Source organism: Talpa occidentalis, unplaced genomic scaffold (genome assembly GCF_014898055.3).
Source record: "Talpa occidentalis isolate TD23 unplaced genomic scaffold, MPIMG_talOcc4v2.1 talOcc4.3, whole genome shotgun sequence".
Lineage (NCBI taxonomy): Eukaryota > Metazoa > Chordata > Mammalia > Eulipotyphla > Talpidae > Talpa > Talpa occidentalis.
This window is the reverse complement of record NW_023603184.1, coordinates 54,648,902-54,667,118: the sequence shown is the minus strand read 5'-3', so window position 1 is coordinate 54,667,118 and position 18,217 is coordinate 54,648,902. Positions and strand designations below refer to the sequence as shown.

General features: G+C 47.2%; 1 protein-coding gene across 3 annotated transcripts in view; it reads right to left on the bottom strand.

Moving 5' to 3' along the window:
- MYO7B (myosin VIIB) overlaps positions 1 to 16,668 on the bottom strand; it is an 86,377-nt gene extending 69,709 nt beyond the window's left edge. The window contains exons 1-2 of one of the 3 annotated variants that reach the window (XM_037523132.2): positions 16,567 to 16,668; positions 6,762 to 6,803 (exon numbers count right to left, since the gene is read on the bottom strand). In XM_037523132.2, coding sequence (XP_037379029.1) covers positions 6,762 to 6,779 — 18 coding nt within the window. In that variant the 5' untranslated portion in view covers positions 6,780 to 6,803; positions 16,567 to 16,668. Of the gene's footprint in view, positions 1 to 6,761; positions 6,804 to 14,835; positions 15,020 to 15,050; positions 15,076 to 16,566 lie in introns of those variants that run through there. The other 2 variants (XM_054699611.1, XM_054699610.1) reach the window with 2 other exon arrangements.
- Positions 16,669 to 18,217: the final 1,549 nt, after the last annotated feature.

Here is an 18,217-nt window from a genome sequence, read left to right as displayed (position 1 = left end):
AACTGGGTCTCGATGAGCTATTTGTACCCCCATGTTCATTGCTGTATTATTCGCTACAGCCAAGAGGCAAGAATAACTTAAATGTCCATTAATAGGTGAACAGATCAACAAAATGTAGTATATATACATGATGGAATAATGCTATAACATTATAATGTTATAATGCTGTAACATGGATAGACCTCAAGCATATTATACTATGCAAAATAAATCAGTCACAAAAGGACAAATATGTTATGATTTCATGCTTATGAAGGATCAAAAGCAGTCAAAATCATAGAAACAGAAAGCAGAAAGGACTGAGGGAAGAAGGAAGGAAGAGTGTTTAATGGACATAGAGTTTCAGTTTTGCAAGATGAAAAAGTTCTCAGGTCTATTATACAACAATGTAAATACATTTACTAATGAACTAGACACTTCAAAATGTCTCAGGTGGTAAATTGAATGTTATGTGGGGTTTCTTTTTTTTTAATCACAATTTTAAAAAGAAAAGGAAATCCAATAATTTTTTACCCCACCAAATTGTCATTCCAGTATAAAGGTAACAAATATTTTTGAAGACGCAATTTTATTTCCATAAGGCTTCTGTTAAAAACAACTAGGGGAGCATTTCAGTAAATAATATAAAGAATGAAAACAGATGTCACCAGCGTACCCGATCATGGAGTTTCAAAATACGTGGGACAAAAAGAAGATCATAAAAGCAGGCAAAGAGAAAAAACTAAGTTTTACACAAAGTCTTAAAATGCTGGAGTAAATGTTTTTACAACTCAGAGAAAATTATATCTAGCATGGAATCCTACACCTAGCTGACCTCAAGTGTAAATCAATATATTTTTAGACATGCAAATTGTTAAAAAATATTTACCTCTTGTGTACCCTTACCCAAGAAGCTATTACAGGATGTACTGGATCAAAACAAGGGAGTAAACTGAGAGAAAGAAAGATCTGGTGTTCAGGAAAAGAATTCAGTGCAAAGGAGAGGCAATCAGAATGTACAGCTGTGTCTCAGAAATAGGAGACACCATTCTAACTAGCACAGGCCAGCAACTCTGGGAATATTTCATCCTGAGACTGAATTAATCAGAACATTTGAAAGGAGACTGACATACCCAGGAGAAAGCTGGGAGTTCAAGATGTGACAGAAAACTAAGCAGAGAACTTGGCAATTACAAAGTCTAGCAAAGGAAAGCACAATGGCTTAACTGAGAGTAGCGGTTATTTGGATAAAATAAGTAAATTCTGGTTTTAGTTTGATAAAGCTAGGATTTAACAATTTTGAGAGGATAAAGAGACAGATAGTATAGGCATGAGAGTTGGGGGCTAGAGATGAGGAGCTAAGGCCTTTCTTAGATAGTGGGATGTCAATCATGGGTGATGCCTAAAACCAAAAGCTCAGGTAGCACTGTAAACATGTTCTTTAACAGCAGGAAATATCAAAGAATCAACTATAAGTGTTGACAGTGGTCATTGTTGAGCAAGAGGGAGTGGGAAACTGATTCTTTAAACTATATATGACTTTAAAAAATAAAAGTTGAGTTAGAAAGAACAGCAAGGAACAGTTACTTCAGGATGCAGAAGACCAGTGTGAGCAACAATATGTGCTTAGTGAATGAATGAAATCCCATCAGAAACCTCAGTGAGTTAAGAGAAGCTTTTTTACAAGGATGACATTCCAGTGTGATAACTGCAGAATGCAGTGAAACAGCTGGCCAATTGCCATATTGAAAAGAACCTGGGCGTCTCCCAGCAAAACTGATGTTAATCAGAGACAGAAGAGAGACGTCATGTCCAATCCAGACAGAGAGATGAGGTGTCAGGCCCATATGAGGAATAAATAAAAATCAGAACATTTTGTTCGTTACATCTGGTCAAAGTTCTACTAAGAAAAGATAAGGCATGAAGCAGAAAATAGAGCTTCTTCATGAACTCTATCAGCAGAAGATGATGCAGAAGCAAGAAAAGAACGAGAAGGGAAAGAGAAATGATCAGCTACAAAGAAAGAAGTCTACATGGAGATTCAAGAAACAGAGGCAGAACTGCAGAAAGCAGAGAGATCTACGCAGCCTTCCTTGAGAAGGACCACCCAACAACTGGCTGCTTCCCGGCTGCAGAAGGAACTCTTGGGGAGAGCAGGTGGGAGTGCTCCAGCCTGACACGGGGAACCCAGAGGCCAGGAGCCTTAATGACGAATCCACTTCCAGGAGACATTCACACCAACCTCTCCGAAGATGGGCAGGTTCTTCTGGCCACTGGCTGAAGTGGGCACTGTGGCCCGAACAACATGCCTACCCGCCATACCTTCCTCTCTCATTGGTAGGAGAAACAGTCCTAGAGACAGCTCTGCGCCTCTGATGGGCCACAGAGGAATCCCCTGCCAGGGGCCTCTGGTCCAAGCAGGCCCATTAGTAGACCCACAAAAGCCCTCCCTTTCTGAGGAATAGGTGGCATGAATATCACTGTATTTTTTCCCGGGAATGCCACCCACAGTTCTTGATTGGTGGACCATCTCACCATCAAGTAAGGCACGGATTGACTGAGGATAGGGGTGATTGAGGATAAGCTAAATCATGTTTATGGCTTCATGAGCTGGAGATTGTGCTGATCCAAAAGAGGCAGTTTGCATTTAAAAATATTTCCACCAACTAAAGGGCCCCTAGTCCCTCTGCAAAGAGGTACATACAGATTCATAGTTGTCATTTGGAAGGAAAATGGGATTTCATGAAAGTGACTAAATATTACACTCTTCCAGGGCCATGGGATGCTCAGAATGTGTGGCAGCACCAGGCCCAGGTTTTTTTCACCCGCCATCAAGAAGAAGGTGGGGGTGATCATGGCAAGAGAAAGGTCTGTTTCCAGTTCATCATTAAAGTAGCCACTCTGTGTGCATGTGTGCACTTAATTGGATCCCCAAAGCTGAAATCAATGTAGCATCAATTCACTTTCTGTATAAGTCCTCAGCTTTTGTTTGGGGACTCCCCTCTTCCTATTTCTTAATTCATGTGGTTCTTGGGGAGCACCACTCCCCTCATCTCAGCCACCTAGTCCACTCATTCCACCCCCTGAGCAGCTACAAAAGGACTCTGTAAACAATGTCCTTGCCTTTGTGTGGTCCAGGCCAGCACTGCCCAACAGGAAGACAATGCAAAACACGCCTGTCAGTTGAAATGACCTAGTGGTCACTTTTAAGAGGAACAGAGAAACAGGTGAAATTAATTTTATGAATTCTGAAAGTAAATCCAACATACTCAAATATTATCATTTTAACAAGTCATCAATATAAAAGGCAGCAAAGAGATTATTTTACATTCTGTTTTTATCCTGAGTCCTTGGATTTGTCTTGTGCTTTAGACTTACGCACACCTCAGTTCAGAGCGGCACGTTCCCAGTGTCCCCAGTGCTACCTGTGCTTGTGACCATCACCATCAGCATTGTCAGTGTGGCTAGGACAGAGTTAGCCCTGATTTTTCCACCTGCTCTAGCACTTTCAAAACCCATTATTGGGGGCCTCCCCGGTGGCGCAGCGGTTGAGCGCTGGGTTGCGAAGCTGCCCGCGGCCTCTGCGGTGCCGGTTCGATCCCCGGCTGCTCCCCGGCCACCAGAGGAGGGTCCCACATGGCGCGCAGACCTCTCCTGCCGCCCGCTGCTCCCCTCAGCAGTGTACTTCGGTCCTTCTGCCTGCTCTGCTCCCCGCTCTGGCTCTGGTGAATTCTCTCACCCTCCCGCGCTTCTGACTGTACCCAGTGCATGTATAAACAAAACAAACAAACAAATAAATAAATAAATAAATAAACATGCCTCTATAAAAAAAAAAAAAAAAACATTATTGGGCTCCCTCTGGGCTTTTCTGTGCTGTTTCTTTTGATTAAACCACTCTCCCCATCTTTGGAATACCTAGCAGTCCTAAAAACTGGCATTGAAGTTTGGGATTATATGTAATGCAGTGTTACATCATAAGAATAAAATTACTATTCCTGTTTTACCAGAAGAAGTAAGTGGTAGTGTGGGGGTTTGAAGCAAGGTTGGGCTGGCACCAGGAGGTGGTGGGGAGAGGGCTGGAAAGAGCCTGGAAGAAGGTTGGAAAAGTTGGTGTCAGCTGACTGGGACTGGCTACTTTATGACCCTTGCACCTCAGAAGCAGTAGCTGCCACCCCCCACTCCCCCCACCTCCCCCAAGGTCAGAAAAGACAATGCCCCTATGTGCTGAGAAGTTTGGGACAGCCCCATATTATTCATTGGACAGATGCAGAACTGAGGTCCAGAGGCCAAGGCCACACAGTGAGCAGCAGCAGAGTTCCCTGGGCAGAGTCAGCCTCCTGCTTGGAGAAAGGATCACTCAGCTGTTGCTGGAGAAACGCCCACCTTTCGCTCATCTGATACTTTTGAAGTGTGAAGATCAAATCTCTCCAACTCAAATTGAATTTTAATCACACTAAAAGAGTCCACTAGCCTAGGAGAGTCCTCTGTTTATTGCTTTGAAAGAAAAAAAAAAAACCTTTGTGTACTTGTTTAACAACTTGGATTTTTCTTAATGGAGATTAGAGTAAAAATTGAAGTCTGTTATGAAGTAAGTCTGTAACAGGGTGGTCTTCAGGGAAAGGGAGGTTCCAGGTTCCCTGCCCCACCCAAGGGAGGGTGGAGCTGAGGAGGGAGAGAAGAAGCTGCAGAGGAGACTGAGAAGGAAGGAGCAGGATGGAGCCAGAAGGAGACCTGGAGGAGGCGCATGGGGCCGAGAGACACGTGAAGAAACTGCTTGCTTTTGGTCGTGGACGGGGTGACACAGATATGGGGGAGACCCATGGGAAGTGACAATGGCAGCTTGTATTTTGATTTTGCTCCTTCTGTCCCAGACATGCCGGGCCCCTTCTTCCCCTTTCCTATGGTCCCCACCAGCAGGTGCCTTAGACCTGTGGCAGCTTTCAGGCCTCAGAGGCCCTGCTTTGGGCATTTACCCATGAGAGGATGGGTAACTTTGGGTGCTTGATTTGGAAACTTTATTCCTTGTCTTGTCTTGTTGTACACTAATTGTATTAAAGTTCCTTTCCAATTAAGGTCTTATGCACTAGAATATATTTGTCTTGAGGTGGATGGCAGAGTGGGCAGGTTTGGGGGTTCTGGAGTGCCCTTACCCTGCCCTGTGACAACTTGTATCCCTCCAAACTCATATACTGAAACCCTAACCCCAGTGTTTTGGGGCCAGGGCCTTTAAGGTGTTAATTAAGATGAGATCAGATCAAATGGGTGGGCCCTAATCTGGTAGGACTGTTGATCTTCTGAGAGGCACAGGGCTTTCTGCACAGAAGGAAGGCAGTAAGAGGACACAGTGAGGACGTGGACCTTTGCGAGCCAGGAGGAGACCTCATGCCAGCTCTCCTGACCTTGATTGTCAACTTCCAAAATCCAAAACTGTGAGAAAATAAATGTCTGTTGGTTAAACCATCCTGCCTGTGGCCTTTGCCTGAGCTGACTAATAGAAGGCCACGGTTTTAATCCTGACTGTATATTCTGTGAGCTGCCTCATCTGCTGAAAGGGGCACCGTCACCAGGCTGGCATGAAGTTGGAACGTGATGTGGGTAAGTGAGGAGCCTGAATAGTGCCAGCACAGACTCAGTGGGTAGCTCACGGAAGAACAAGGCAATCAGTCTCCTCTCAAGAAACATGCAAGCTTAGAGCAGACCTGCAGTTACCACTGAGAGTAGTATTATCCCAAGGATTTCTAAATTCTGATTAAAGTTATTGGCATTGGGGGGTGGGGTGGGGTAAGGACACCTGGAGCTACAGCATCCCATGGGTATATTCCCTTGTGAAATAAGCCCTGTTGTACCTTAAAACTTCATGCTCCAAAGTGGTGCCATGTTCTAATGTTTATGATTTAGTAAAGCCTAAAACAGATTTAAATCAATTCTGTAATTGAGAAACCTACCCAGGCTGCCCATTCTGTACATCAGATACTTGGAGGGTTCTCTCATAGCGCCCAAGGCAAGGTGCTGGCTCATCGGGGGATGCTGCCCACCCCCACCACCCCGCACAGTGGATCCAGAAGGAAACCACGGTCACTTTGTGGTTTTGCACAATAGAATAATTGACGAATGTTTGGGGCATTTTCATATTAAAGAGGATTTGGCAGTGCTGTCTGGTTTTCTTACATTTGACTTGGAATTCTGGAGGGGAAGGGCAGGAAGGACCCCAAGCTGGTTTGAGAGTTCACCCCTGGGCTCCCCCAGCCCTGGAGCTTTGCTTGTCCTTTGTCATGCATGCACCACCTGGGTTGCCTAGAAGTTGATTTCTGCCCCTGACCACCCCCTCCACCAAGCAGGACAGAGCAGCACCCCAGTGTTTTTTGACTCAGCAGTAAATGGAATCTGTTCCCTTCCCACAGGGAGACTTCTGAGACACAGCAGGCACTTAACAGACTTTTGCTGGGCTGCAGGGAGACTGTGTTGGGGCTCAGTGTCTGCTTCTCAATCTCTCTGGCTGCATTCCCTGCAGTTGCCATGAGAAGGTGACAAAGGAGAAATCCCTTTGTTGAGACATTGAATCCCTGAATATAAGTGAGGAATGACTGTCAGCGTGCTGCCCCTCTGCCAGGGCCCAGAGGTTGGCCAAACTAATTTTCTTTAAATAATTAACCTGTCTTATTCTCAAACTCCCCATTTCGGGTATTTTCCTTGTAGAGCAGCATTGCTTCTTTCCTTGGGAGTGGTTTGACTCAGCTCTTGGCAGTTCCCAGGAATAATCCCTAAGTGGAAATAGCTCTTACCAGCCTGAAGACTGACATCTCGAGGCAGCAGCTGCTCACGACCTGTGTGCAGAGAGAAACAGAGGTCAGTCCTCGGGGCCTTGAGTTGGTGCACTGGGGCAGGGCCATGTGTGTGCACATCCCAGTGCCCAGCACAGTTCCTGGCTCAAGAAACTACTCTTTAAAGAATTAATAGGGCCTCCCTGGCAGTGCAAGGGGTTAAGCACCGCACTATGAAGCAATCTGCAGCCTCTGCAGCACGAGTTCGATCCCCGGCCAGCTAGGGAGCAACCCACATGGTGCAGCAGACCTCTCCTGTCTCACCCGCCGCTCCCTTCAGCAGTGTGTTTCAGCCAGTCTGCCTGTTCTGTTCCCCACTCTGTCTCTGGTGAATCTTCTCACGCCCGCACCTCTGGCCTTACCCCAGTTCTTGTATGCATAAATGAATAAATCTTTTTTTTTTTAAAGATTTATTTATTTATTTATACAAGCATTGGGTACAGTCAGAAGCGCGGGAGGGTGAGAGAATTCACCAGAGCCAGAGCGGGGAGCAGAGCAGGCAGAAGGACCGAAGTACACTGCTGAGGGGAGCAGCAGGCGGCAAGAGAGGTCTGCACGCCATGTGGGACCCTCGCCAGTGGCTGCGATCGAACCGGCACTATAGAGGCTGCGGGCAGCTTCCCAGCCCAGTGCTCAACCTCTGCACCACCAGGGGAGGCCCTGAATAAATCTTTAAAAAAAAAAAGAATGAATAGATGAGTCAGTCCCATCCCAAGCGTGAGAAGATGCTTTCTCAGCTTCTTTCATCCTATGTCATTTTTGTCATGGACTCCTTTGCACTCAATACACTGAGCTCAACTTTGGGAACAGGGATGGTTCCAAACACACTTAAGACATGGTCCTTCCTATACAAAGAAAACTATAAAACACTGTTAAAAGAAATAGAAGAAGACACAAAGAAATGGAAAAACATCCCCTGCTCATGGATTGGAAGAATAAACATTATTAAAATGGCCATCCTACCAAAAGCAATCTACAGATTCAATGCTATTCCAATCAAAATTTCAATGTAATTCTTCAAAGAAATAGAAGAATTATTGATGAAATTCATATGGAATCACAAAAAACCCCGAATAGCCAAAGCTCTCCTGAAAAAAAAAAAAGAAGGGAATGGAGGCATCACACTTGAAGACTTCAAACTCTACTACAAAGCCATAATCATCAAAACTGCATGGTATTGGAACAAGAACAGACATACAGACCAATGGAATTGAATGAAAAATCCAGAAATAAACCCACAGATTTATGATCAACTAATCTTTGACAAAGGAGCAAAGACTATGCATTGGAGCAAAGAAAGTTTGTTCAATAAATGGTGCTGGGAAAACTGGGTTGCTACATGCAAAAGAATGAAGCTTGACCACTACCTCACACCATACACAAAAATCAACTCAAAATGGATTAAAGAACTAGACATAAGACCTGAAACCATAAAATATATAGAAGGAAATATAGGCGAAACACTACGTGATTTGCACATCAAAGACATCTTTACAGACACATCACCCAAAGCAGTGACAGTGAAGGCAAAGATAAACAAATGGGACTACATCAAATTAAAGAGCTTCTGCACAGCAAGAGAAACAATAACCAAAACAAAGAAAAGCCCCCCTGATTGGGAGAACATTTTTGCACACAACACTAATGATAAAGGACTGATCACAAAAATCTGCAAAGAGTTGATGAGACTCAACAACAACAAAGAAAACAATCCAGTCAAAAAATGGGCAGAAGAGCTAAAAAGAAACTTCTCTGAAGAGGAAATGCAAATGGCCAACAGGCATATGAAAAAATGTTCAACATCACTTGTAATCAGGGAAATGCAAATCAAAACTACCATGAGATACCATCTTACACCAGTGAGAATGGCACATATTAAAAAAACTAGCAACAACAAATGTTGGCGAGGGTGTGGAGAAAAAGGAACTCTTGTGCACTGTTGGTGGGAGTGCAAACTGGTCCAACCACTATGGAGAGCTGTGTGGAGATTCCTCAACCTACTAAAGATAGAGCTTCCATATGATCCAGCAATTCCACTCCTAGGTATTTACCCAAAGGACACAGAAACATCAATTCCAAAGAACACCTGCACCCCTATGTTTATAGCAGCACTGTTTACAATAGGTAAGCTTTGGAAACAACCCAAATGCCCAAAAATAGATGACTGGATCAAGAAGATGTGGTACATATATACCATGGAATATTACTCAGCATTCAAAAAAGATAAACACATGCAATTTGCAGCAACATGGATGGCGCTGGAAGGGATCATGCTCAGCGAAATAAGCCAGAAAGAAAAAGAAAAATACCGGATGGTCTCACTCATAGCAGCAATCTAGAAAATTTAAATAAGGGACCAGGAAAATGAATAACTATAAGAAAGTGAAAATCAAAATCAACAAAAACTATGAACCAGACACTTTTTTGGGGGCGGGGGGCGGGAGGGGAGGGATTGGGGTCAGAATGGGGGGTTTGCAATTGTATGGGGGAATATAAAAATAAAATTTATTATTTAAAAAAAAAAAGACATGGTCCTTGTCATCAGAAATGCACATTTAATCTCACTGGTACAGACATGGAACATGTTTATCTAGACCTCACGGCACCCCAAAATGCAGGTGTTCCCCCACTTCATATGTGGGAAAGGTGCCCCAGTTAATGAGCACAGTGGGAAGTCCAATCTGAATCTTCCTCCTTTCAACCTGTCCCCAGCACCAGGCTGCTTCGGGGTGGGGGGGGGGGCTTTGGGAGCATATAGAAGGACTGATCAGCTGCCAGTGGCTGAGGGAGGTCAGGGCCCCACCCAAAGTAGGAAACCCACATGCCTGCGCCTGCCTGCCTTAGTCCCCTGTTCCAGGCCACTGCGCCTTGCCCGCCCTGCATTGCTCAGCAGTGTGAGGAGGGTACAGCTGTATTGGGTTCACTTCTGTGCTCCCTGAGTAGAATGCGGACCTGCCCCTGGGCGGGGGCCCATAAATATTTGTTCAATGAAACAATAAGCCCTTGGAAAGGATGTGATTTGGCAGGTGAGTGAGAATGCACAGTGGAAAGAAGCATGTTGCCACTTTAGCAAAGGTGGGGGAGAATGTGCAAATGGTCTTGGGGTCAACATGCTTAGGTTGAGCAGACGAAGAGGGGAGGTAAGAGAAGATTGGGTGTAGATGGCAGGTGACTGTGACAGAATCTTCTTACCACCTTGCTCTGTTAGATAAAGGATTTTCTCATTCTAGTTTCTGTTTAGTTCTTGGACATTTGTATGTTTACCAACAAGCTAAATCTCCCAGAATTTGTTGAGTACCTACAATGTAAAAAACAATAATCAGACTGTAGATTCCTTTTTAACGCCTAAGATTACATTTTTCTCCTGAACCTCTGTAGGGTAAATAAATTAATCAGGCTTTTTGAGCCACTAGCCTCTGTGGCCATCACCTATGGCCTTGATCGTGTTAATGCAGAAGGCACTTGGGCACAGGGCATGCGTGCCTGATTGTGGACACCTGGAATGTGGGTGTGGACATGTGTAAATGTGCACACATGAGCCTAGAGGCCAGGGTTATAAGGACAGCTAGGAGAGGGCGAGTGACTACAGAGAGGCAAGACCAAGAGAGAACGCCAGAGAGACACCAGGAAAGATTCACAGGTGCCTCCCAGCCCCCGGCCTGGCCTGTGCCTACCTCTTTGCTCGGCAGCCCCCCTGCCTGCTGTGTCTGTGCACCTGCTTCCCCAAGAGAGCATGAAAGCCGGAAAATCCACCTAGGGCGCAGGACTCCTTAGTCTGTCCATCCCAATCCACAATGAACCTGCCCCGTGCTTGCTTAGAACCCCAAAAGCACAATATTCTCTCCTGGCTGGCTGCTTTGCTGAGACAGGTGGGAAGAACCCTTACTAGGACTCATGGGGGACAGTCTGACGATCTCTCGGAAGGGTGTTCTTGAAGGCTACAACCCAGCCCCCACCATTGATGATCAGGGGCCCTGGCCACCAGGCCTCAGCTGGCATGGCCGCAGTAGGCATGGCTGTGAGCGGGGGTAGGGCCTGGGGTGACTTAGCCTGCTCTTGGCTGAAGTAGGAATGACTCGGGTTTTGTCAGACCACTGTGAGGTCAGAGACGTACAGGAGCCTCTGAATGGTTTGTTTGGTGTTCCTGGCCCTGAGGTCCCCAAGGGATTGTCATGCCCAGGTACTCAGGCTTCTGACAGAACTGTGGCAGATTCCGGTCCCCCTGTTCTGGGAAGAGGCCTGGCGACTGTGCATCCACAGGATACCTGCAGCCAGAGGAGTCAGTTGGGCGTGACTTTGGAATCTGCTTGTTCACTTTTGAGATGGGAGCCTCCACAATCCAACAACTCACTCACTGCTGGGGGATGACTCCTGAGCAGCAGACACTATCCTGACAGAAAACGCTGCCGTCCCCATTTTGGTGGGACTCTGGAAGCTGAGAAATGCTGAGATGTTGCCCAAGTCATTCCACTGGGAAATGGAAAAGGGACTGGTGCCTAACTCCAGACTCCGTGCTCTTTGCCCTCCTTCCTCTGCTCTGGGAAAGGGAAAGAGTCTGTGAAAAGTGCAAAGTATAGCCCTTGATAAAATCTTGGCTCCCAGGCAGTTTCTTCAAGGCAAAGTGTGTCCACCTCCCTCCTCAGATAACCAGGGGAGGCGGTGATGGGAAAAGACAGAGGGGCACGCCCTGTCTCTGCCTCTCGCTTCTCCACTTCAGGAAGAGATTCAAGGCCACCCAATGTCCCCAGCTCTGCCCCATCACTCATGATATCCAACCTCTCTAGATGCCCCTTGACTGTCCTGCCTTGTCCCAAGGGGTGACCTGTCACATGTCTTGGACTCCCACTCTGCTGACATCCCGACTCCAGTGACCTCCAATTCCCCCATGGCTGGCCCTGGTTTCCCCGTGTCCCAGAACTACTCCTCTCCAGAAGCCATGTCCTGCAACTGCCACTCATGGCCCCATGCCAGCCCAGCACCACAGGGTCCCCCATCAGCAACTGTTCCCTCATTTCATCATGACCCCTCAGTCCCTCCATTTCGCCCCCATCTGTCGCCTGTGTCCTAGCTTCATTCCTATCCCAATCAACTTGGAAACTATGAACAAAGTGGTTGGATGAATGCCCAACGATGGGATACAAAAATAAACACCATCGGCTATGTAGCACGCGGCCCCCTGGTCCCTTACTCTCTTGTGAGCCCCATCTCCACTTGACAGATGCAGTATCCTCTTGCCCACTCCCCCTCTCACTCCAGTTCAGCGATGCCCCAGGAGTGTGTGTTCGTGGTGTGGTCTTGGGACCCAGCGCAGCATACTGCCCACCAGGGACTCTGTCACACAGACCCGCCTCAGCACTGGATAAGGGGCCTGAGTCACCTCCAAGAGGCAGGAATTTGCAAATATCCCAAGGACTCCCCCTCAGTGGCCTTACCTGCCTTCCTGGGATAGGGGAAAGAGTTGTTTCCATCCACCCCATGGCAAGTGGCGTCCATTCACCCACCCATTCCTTCCCCAACCTTGTGAAATTCAGCCCCAGCCTGAGCATAGACAGGCATGGTCCCCACGACCTGATGCAAAGGAGCCACCTGGCCAAAGCCAGGCAGTTTCAAGGCTTCGCCTGCCCTGGGACTTCAGAAATGCCCAGGGACCCTTCCTCAGATCCACTCAGCTCTTTCTCAAAACAAACAAAACAAAACAAAACAACTTTATTTCAATGGACACACACACCACTCACTCTGCAGAACACCTGCATGACCTGGGTCACCAAAAAGAAGAGAAATCAACATTTCTGCTGTGCCAGCTCTCTACCTTCCCTAGACCTGTGAGCACTTAGGGGACTGTGCAGAGGAAGGGTCCTGAACGGCCCCACACCAAGCTTTCCAGCCACACTCTCTCTGACCTTCTATGGGCCTTTGCTGTATCAGTTACTGTTTAAATATGTCCACAGAGTATCCTCCCTTCAAAAGGTGTAACTCATTCCTTGGAATGCTTTGAATTGGACTGGTACTGGTTTTCTTCTCTAGTCTCAAACTTATGAAATGTAATTCCCGAACTGCCAGGGGGGCTATTGTTCTAGTGTCCTGAAAATAGCTGGTATGAGAGAAAGAAGTTGGCAGATAAGAAAACAAAAGACAGAAATTCTATCTCTGCCTTTTAGTACTTTATTTGAATAAAGCCATTTGGAGTCTGTCTTTGAAATTGATTCTCACTTATCTGGTAGCCTTCTTAGGATTCTCTTTAGCTTGCATACTCTCCCTATGCATTCTCCTCTTCCCCCAGGGCCACTGCCCGGATCAAAGCACCACTGACTCCCAACTTAATTTATCCAACCCTCACTTCTAACCTGGGTTCCAAACCCACCAAAGTCTATTACTTTCTATATTTTCAGCAGATGTGTCTTTGACACATCAAACACAGTGTGATTATAGCAACTCATCTCCCTCATCGCCAAACAGTTCCTTCCTTGCATTGTTTATTTTAATGAATGAAAGTAGCAATTATTGTGTCGGCCTCTTATCTCATCTCCAAATAATGTGAATATTTTATGTATTAAAAATTCGAGGTTTCCAACTACATGCTGTCTATGAAACACCACATAAATACATAAGTAGGTTAGAAGTTAAGACATACAGAAAGTTATGTCATGATAACACTAATCACGAGGAAGCTGGAGTACTTATCCTAATTTTAGACAAAAGAAACCTCATTGTTAGGAATAAGGAGGGGCATTGCATATTAACAACAGGGTCAATTCTTTAAAAATGTGTAACAATACTTAACACGTATGCATATAACAACAGAACATCACAATACACGAGGCAAAACCTGGTAGGACTAGCAGGATGAAAGATGACTCTGTTATTATAGTTGGAGATTTAAACACTCCTCTATCAGCAACTGTGACAGGCAGAAAATTAGTAAGGACATAGTTGAATTCAACAGCATTATTAATCAAATGGATCTAACTGACTGTTACAGAATACATCATCCAACAACAGCAGCATACATTCTTCTCAAATTCAAATAAAACATTTACCAAGACAGACCACATTGGGGGCCATAACACATCTGAACAACTTTAAAAGAATAGAAATCATAAAATGTTTTCTCTCACACCATGAAGGAATTATTATAAATCAAAATAGCTGGGAAATCCCAAAGCATTTGGAGATTTAAAAACACATTTCTAAATAACATATGAGTCAAAGACAGAGTCTCAAGAAAAAATTGTGTTTTCAGCAAAATGAAAATGAAAATGCAGTCTTTCCAAATTTGTGGAATGCAGTAAAAAGAGTGCCTAGAGGGGAAATTATAACAGTGTCTGCATATCTATAATGAAAAAGAAGAAAAATTTAAACTTAATAATCTAAGCTCCCACCTCAGGGAACTAGAACAATAGAAACATAAAGTAAAAAGAAGAAAAGAATAAAAATTAAAGCAGAAATCAATGAAATTGAAAACAGGATATCAATAAAGAAATCAATGAAACCAACATTTGTTTCTTTGAAAACATAAATAAAACGAATAACTTCTAGCCTGTCTAGTCAAGAAAAAAAGAAAGAAGACACAATTTTCTAATATCAAAAATGAAACAGAGACATCCCATGCGTAATTGATCTGAAACCATGGCGGTTAAACGGATAATAACGGACTATTAAGAACAACGCTACGCTTACAAATATGGTAACTTAGATGAAATGGACCAATTGAAGACAACATCTACCAAAACTCACAAAGGAAAAATAGACAAATAAAATGGGCTTTTATCTATTAGAGAAAGTGAATCAATAATTAATAACCTTTCAAAAAGAAAACACCAGGCCCAGATAGTTTTACCAGTAAATTCTACCAAACATTTCAGGAAGAAATGATACCAATTCTCTATAATATCTTTCGAGAAACAGAAGCAGAGAGAACACTTCCTAACTCATTCTGTGTTGCCAGCATTATCCTATTACCAAACCCAGATAAAAGACATAAAAGAAAGGAAAAACTTGAGATTTTCTCCTTCCTGTCCATCCCTTAGTCTCTTACCTTCCTTCCCTAGGGAAAATGGAAGCCTCCCAGAGGGATTTGCTTCTGGTCTCTCCAAAAATCACCCTCCATTCTACAAACCATGTAATCTCTGAATGATTAAAAAAAAAAAAGGAGGAGAAAGAAAAGACCACCTCCACGTCATTGCTCTGCACAGGGGAGAGTAGGCCCCATGTTACGGCTTTCAGAGTCCTTCCGGATCATAACCTGCCTACCTTTTCAGCATGTCTCTTGAGGCACCTCTTCCACCACCAGCCCCCCCACCCCCGCCCCCGCCCCAGGAGGCCCTGAATTTCAGGCATTCCTGAAATACCCCAATTCTCTCTTACCCCACTGTCTCTGGATTTTGTATGAGTTTGGAAGGAACAAACACACCGGCAGTGGCACAGACATCCTCACATGCGGCTTTAATTTTCTTCCTCAGCACCCACAGCTGCTTTATGTGCCATTGTGTGTGTCCCCCATATTGTGGGAAACTCAAGAGAGGCTGTGCCTTTGCCACAGCAGGGTCTCGGGCCATGCGTGCTGAATGGGTGAGTGGGTGAGCAGATCAGCGGGTGGGCGGGATGCATGGAGAGGGGGTGGGATGAATGGGTGGGTGTATGAGCGAGTGGGGGTTGAACGAGTTGGGGAAGGAATGGGTGGGTTAATGGACGCCGCCTGCCGTGGGGTGGATGGAAGCAACTCTTTCCCCTACCCCAGGAAGGCCACTGAGAGGGAGCCCTTTGGATATTTGCAAGTTCCTGCCTCTTGGGGGTGACCTGACTTCTTAGCTCAGGCCCCTTGTCCAGTGCTGAGGCGGGTCCGCATGACCGAGTCACTGGCGGTCAGTGTGCTGCGCGGGCTACCCAGGCCACACCACGAACACGCATTCCTGGGGCATCGCTGAACTGGCGTGGAGGAGGAATGGGTAAGAGGATATTGAAAGCGGGTGGGGAGTGGGGAGCTGGGGAAAAAACACAAGTGTTGCTGCTGACCTTCGCCGGTACCACCTTCCACCCCATGTCTGTGTCTCAAATTTCCCTACTCTGTGATGTGAAGGTAGATGTCCGCCACCTGACAAACCACAGGGGTGTCTCTCCCCTCTGTTACCCTTTTCCCCAACAACCCAAGGAGGGGCTTTGAGGCCAGGCGGCAGGTGAGCGGGTCAGGCAGGCAAGCCTGCGCTTTGGAGTCCAGTCCTGCTCTGCTTCCTCGTGGGCGCCTCAACATTCAGGGAGTCCTGCTTCCCTGGCCATACAATGGAGGCAATAACAGCAGCGTGCTGCCCACCAGACGGCCATGTGACACAGCTGACACCCACCAAGCACCCAGCCGCCAGCACCCAGGCCGCTCTCCCGCCCAGGATCCACCTGCTGAAGGAAAGGTCTGCAGCCCCAGTTCCAGCAGTAAGTCTGCCCTCCTACAGCAGAGGGCCTGGTCCCCTCCTCCTCCGCCCCTCCCCTTCTGGGAGCAGGGTGGGGGGCACCCAGGCAGGCCACAGCCTGATGGACTCATTCTCTCCCTGGGGCTTTCAGGCTCCTGAAGGGGATCTCCAGCTCTCTATGTCACAGGCCTCTCCCTACTTCTTTCCAGATTAGCCCGCAGCACCTGCCCAGCTCAGGGCCTCCCAACCCACCTTCTGCACAGCGACTCTCCTCCCCAGCAGGAGCTGGCTCCGCCCATTCACCTAGCTGTCAGATGGGAGGCCAGGGCATCTGCGGGGCAGAGAAGGCCCCAGTGCTCTCTTACCTTGTTAGCACCGGGGTCTTGCTGACACCCTCACCCTCCTCTCTGAAGGAGCAGGGGAAGGAGGCTCTGGGAGGTAGGAGAGTGAGGGAGAGGAGAGGCCGGAAGGCCGGAAGCGGAAATGGCTGAGTAGGCAGGGCCCATGTAATTTATTACGGGACTTTGGCCTTGGGCTCCAGGCACATCCACTCCCGCATTGCTCCTTAGGGTCCAGTGAGCAGAGCCTCAGCTGTCTAACCTTTAGCCCTAGTCTCTTCGGCAGAGAGTTCCCAGAGGCCATCAGGGTCTGTGCTCTACACACATGTTGCTGGCCACCAGTCCCCCATGGTGACAAGCAGCTGAGCATGCTGGGAGCCCGGCATCTTCCCAGGCACCATGGGGACCCTCGGGAAGCCCATAGTGGGAGCTCCAAAGCACCCCTGTCCTACTTGGGGGCACACACACAGTGGACACATAGGGGAGTCGGGGAGCCTTGTAACAGAGCTAATAGCCACATGGGAAGGTAGTAAGGTCCTGGGAGGAGAGGGGGCTGCAGGCCGCAGCCCCTAGGAGAGGCCGCACTGGAGGGGGGTTCCCTGGAGGTAAACATGAGGGCAAGGAAAGCCCATTCATGAAGAGCTTTGAAGATGGGTGGGGGGAAATGGGTACATAGGAGATACTACTCAGCCACATCCTTTCCTTACACAAAGAGAGGGCTCAGAGATCCTGTGGTTGGTCCAGCAGGAATCAGTGGGTTCTGTCCCTTTCCCAGGATGTAGGCGGTCCATGGGGCCTGGCAGCAGAAATGTGGGAACCAGCTATCACCTTTCAGACAATGTTGAGGCTAAGCCGGGGAAGAAACCCTGGCCTTGGGCCTCTTTGGAAGATGAGAGCCAAGAGAGAGAAACGGGCAGAGGAGCATGAGACGGGGCCCATGGAGTTCAGAGTGAGGCCGAGCTCCTGTGCCTCCTGCGGTGGGCTCCAGGGAACCCCCAGCTTCCTCTGCTCGTGGCTCCTTTTGTCTAGATAGCCTGGAGTTCCTGTTTCTTACAACCAAACCTCTATGATAAAGTCAGGGGAGTAAGCTGGGACTGGATTCAGTGCCGCACCCCTTTAAGGAAGCTAGGTGTTCTGAGCCTTTCTGTGAAACCCCCACCTCACCTCCTTCACCCCAGCACTGCCCACTTCCACTAAACTCTGCCCCTCCAAACATTTCTTGCAGTTTCTGAACCAACACTTGTTTTGGGACTTCAAAAGTCACTTGGCTTCTCTGGCTTAGAAATGCGCCATTTCTCTCCTAGAGGGTTGCCACGGCTGCTCCTGGCAGCACCCAGAAACAGCCACCTACTCTGGGGTTTCCCGAACCAGCCTGGGTCCTCCATGGCCCTCTTCCAATGCACTCCTGCAAAATACCAGCCACAAGGCCTCCCCTCGTGGCACAGTGCTGGGCTGCGAAGCTGCCTGCAGCCTCTACAGCGCTGGTTCGATCCCCTGCCGCTGGCGAGGGTCCCACATGGCACGACAGACCTCTCCTGCTGCACCCGCTGCTCCCCTCACAGTGTACTTCGTCAGTCTGCCTGTTCTGTTCCCTGCTCTGGCTCTGGTGAATCCTCTTACCCTCCCGTGCTTCTGACTGTACCCAGTGCTTGTATAAATAAATAAATAAATCTTAAAA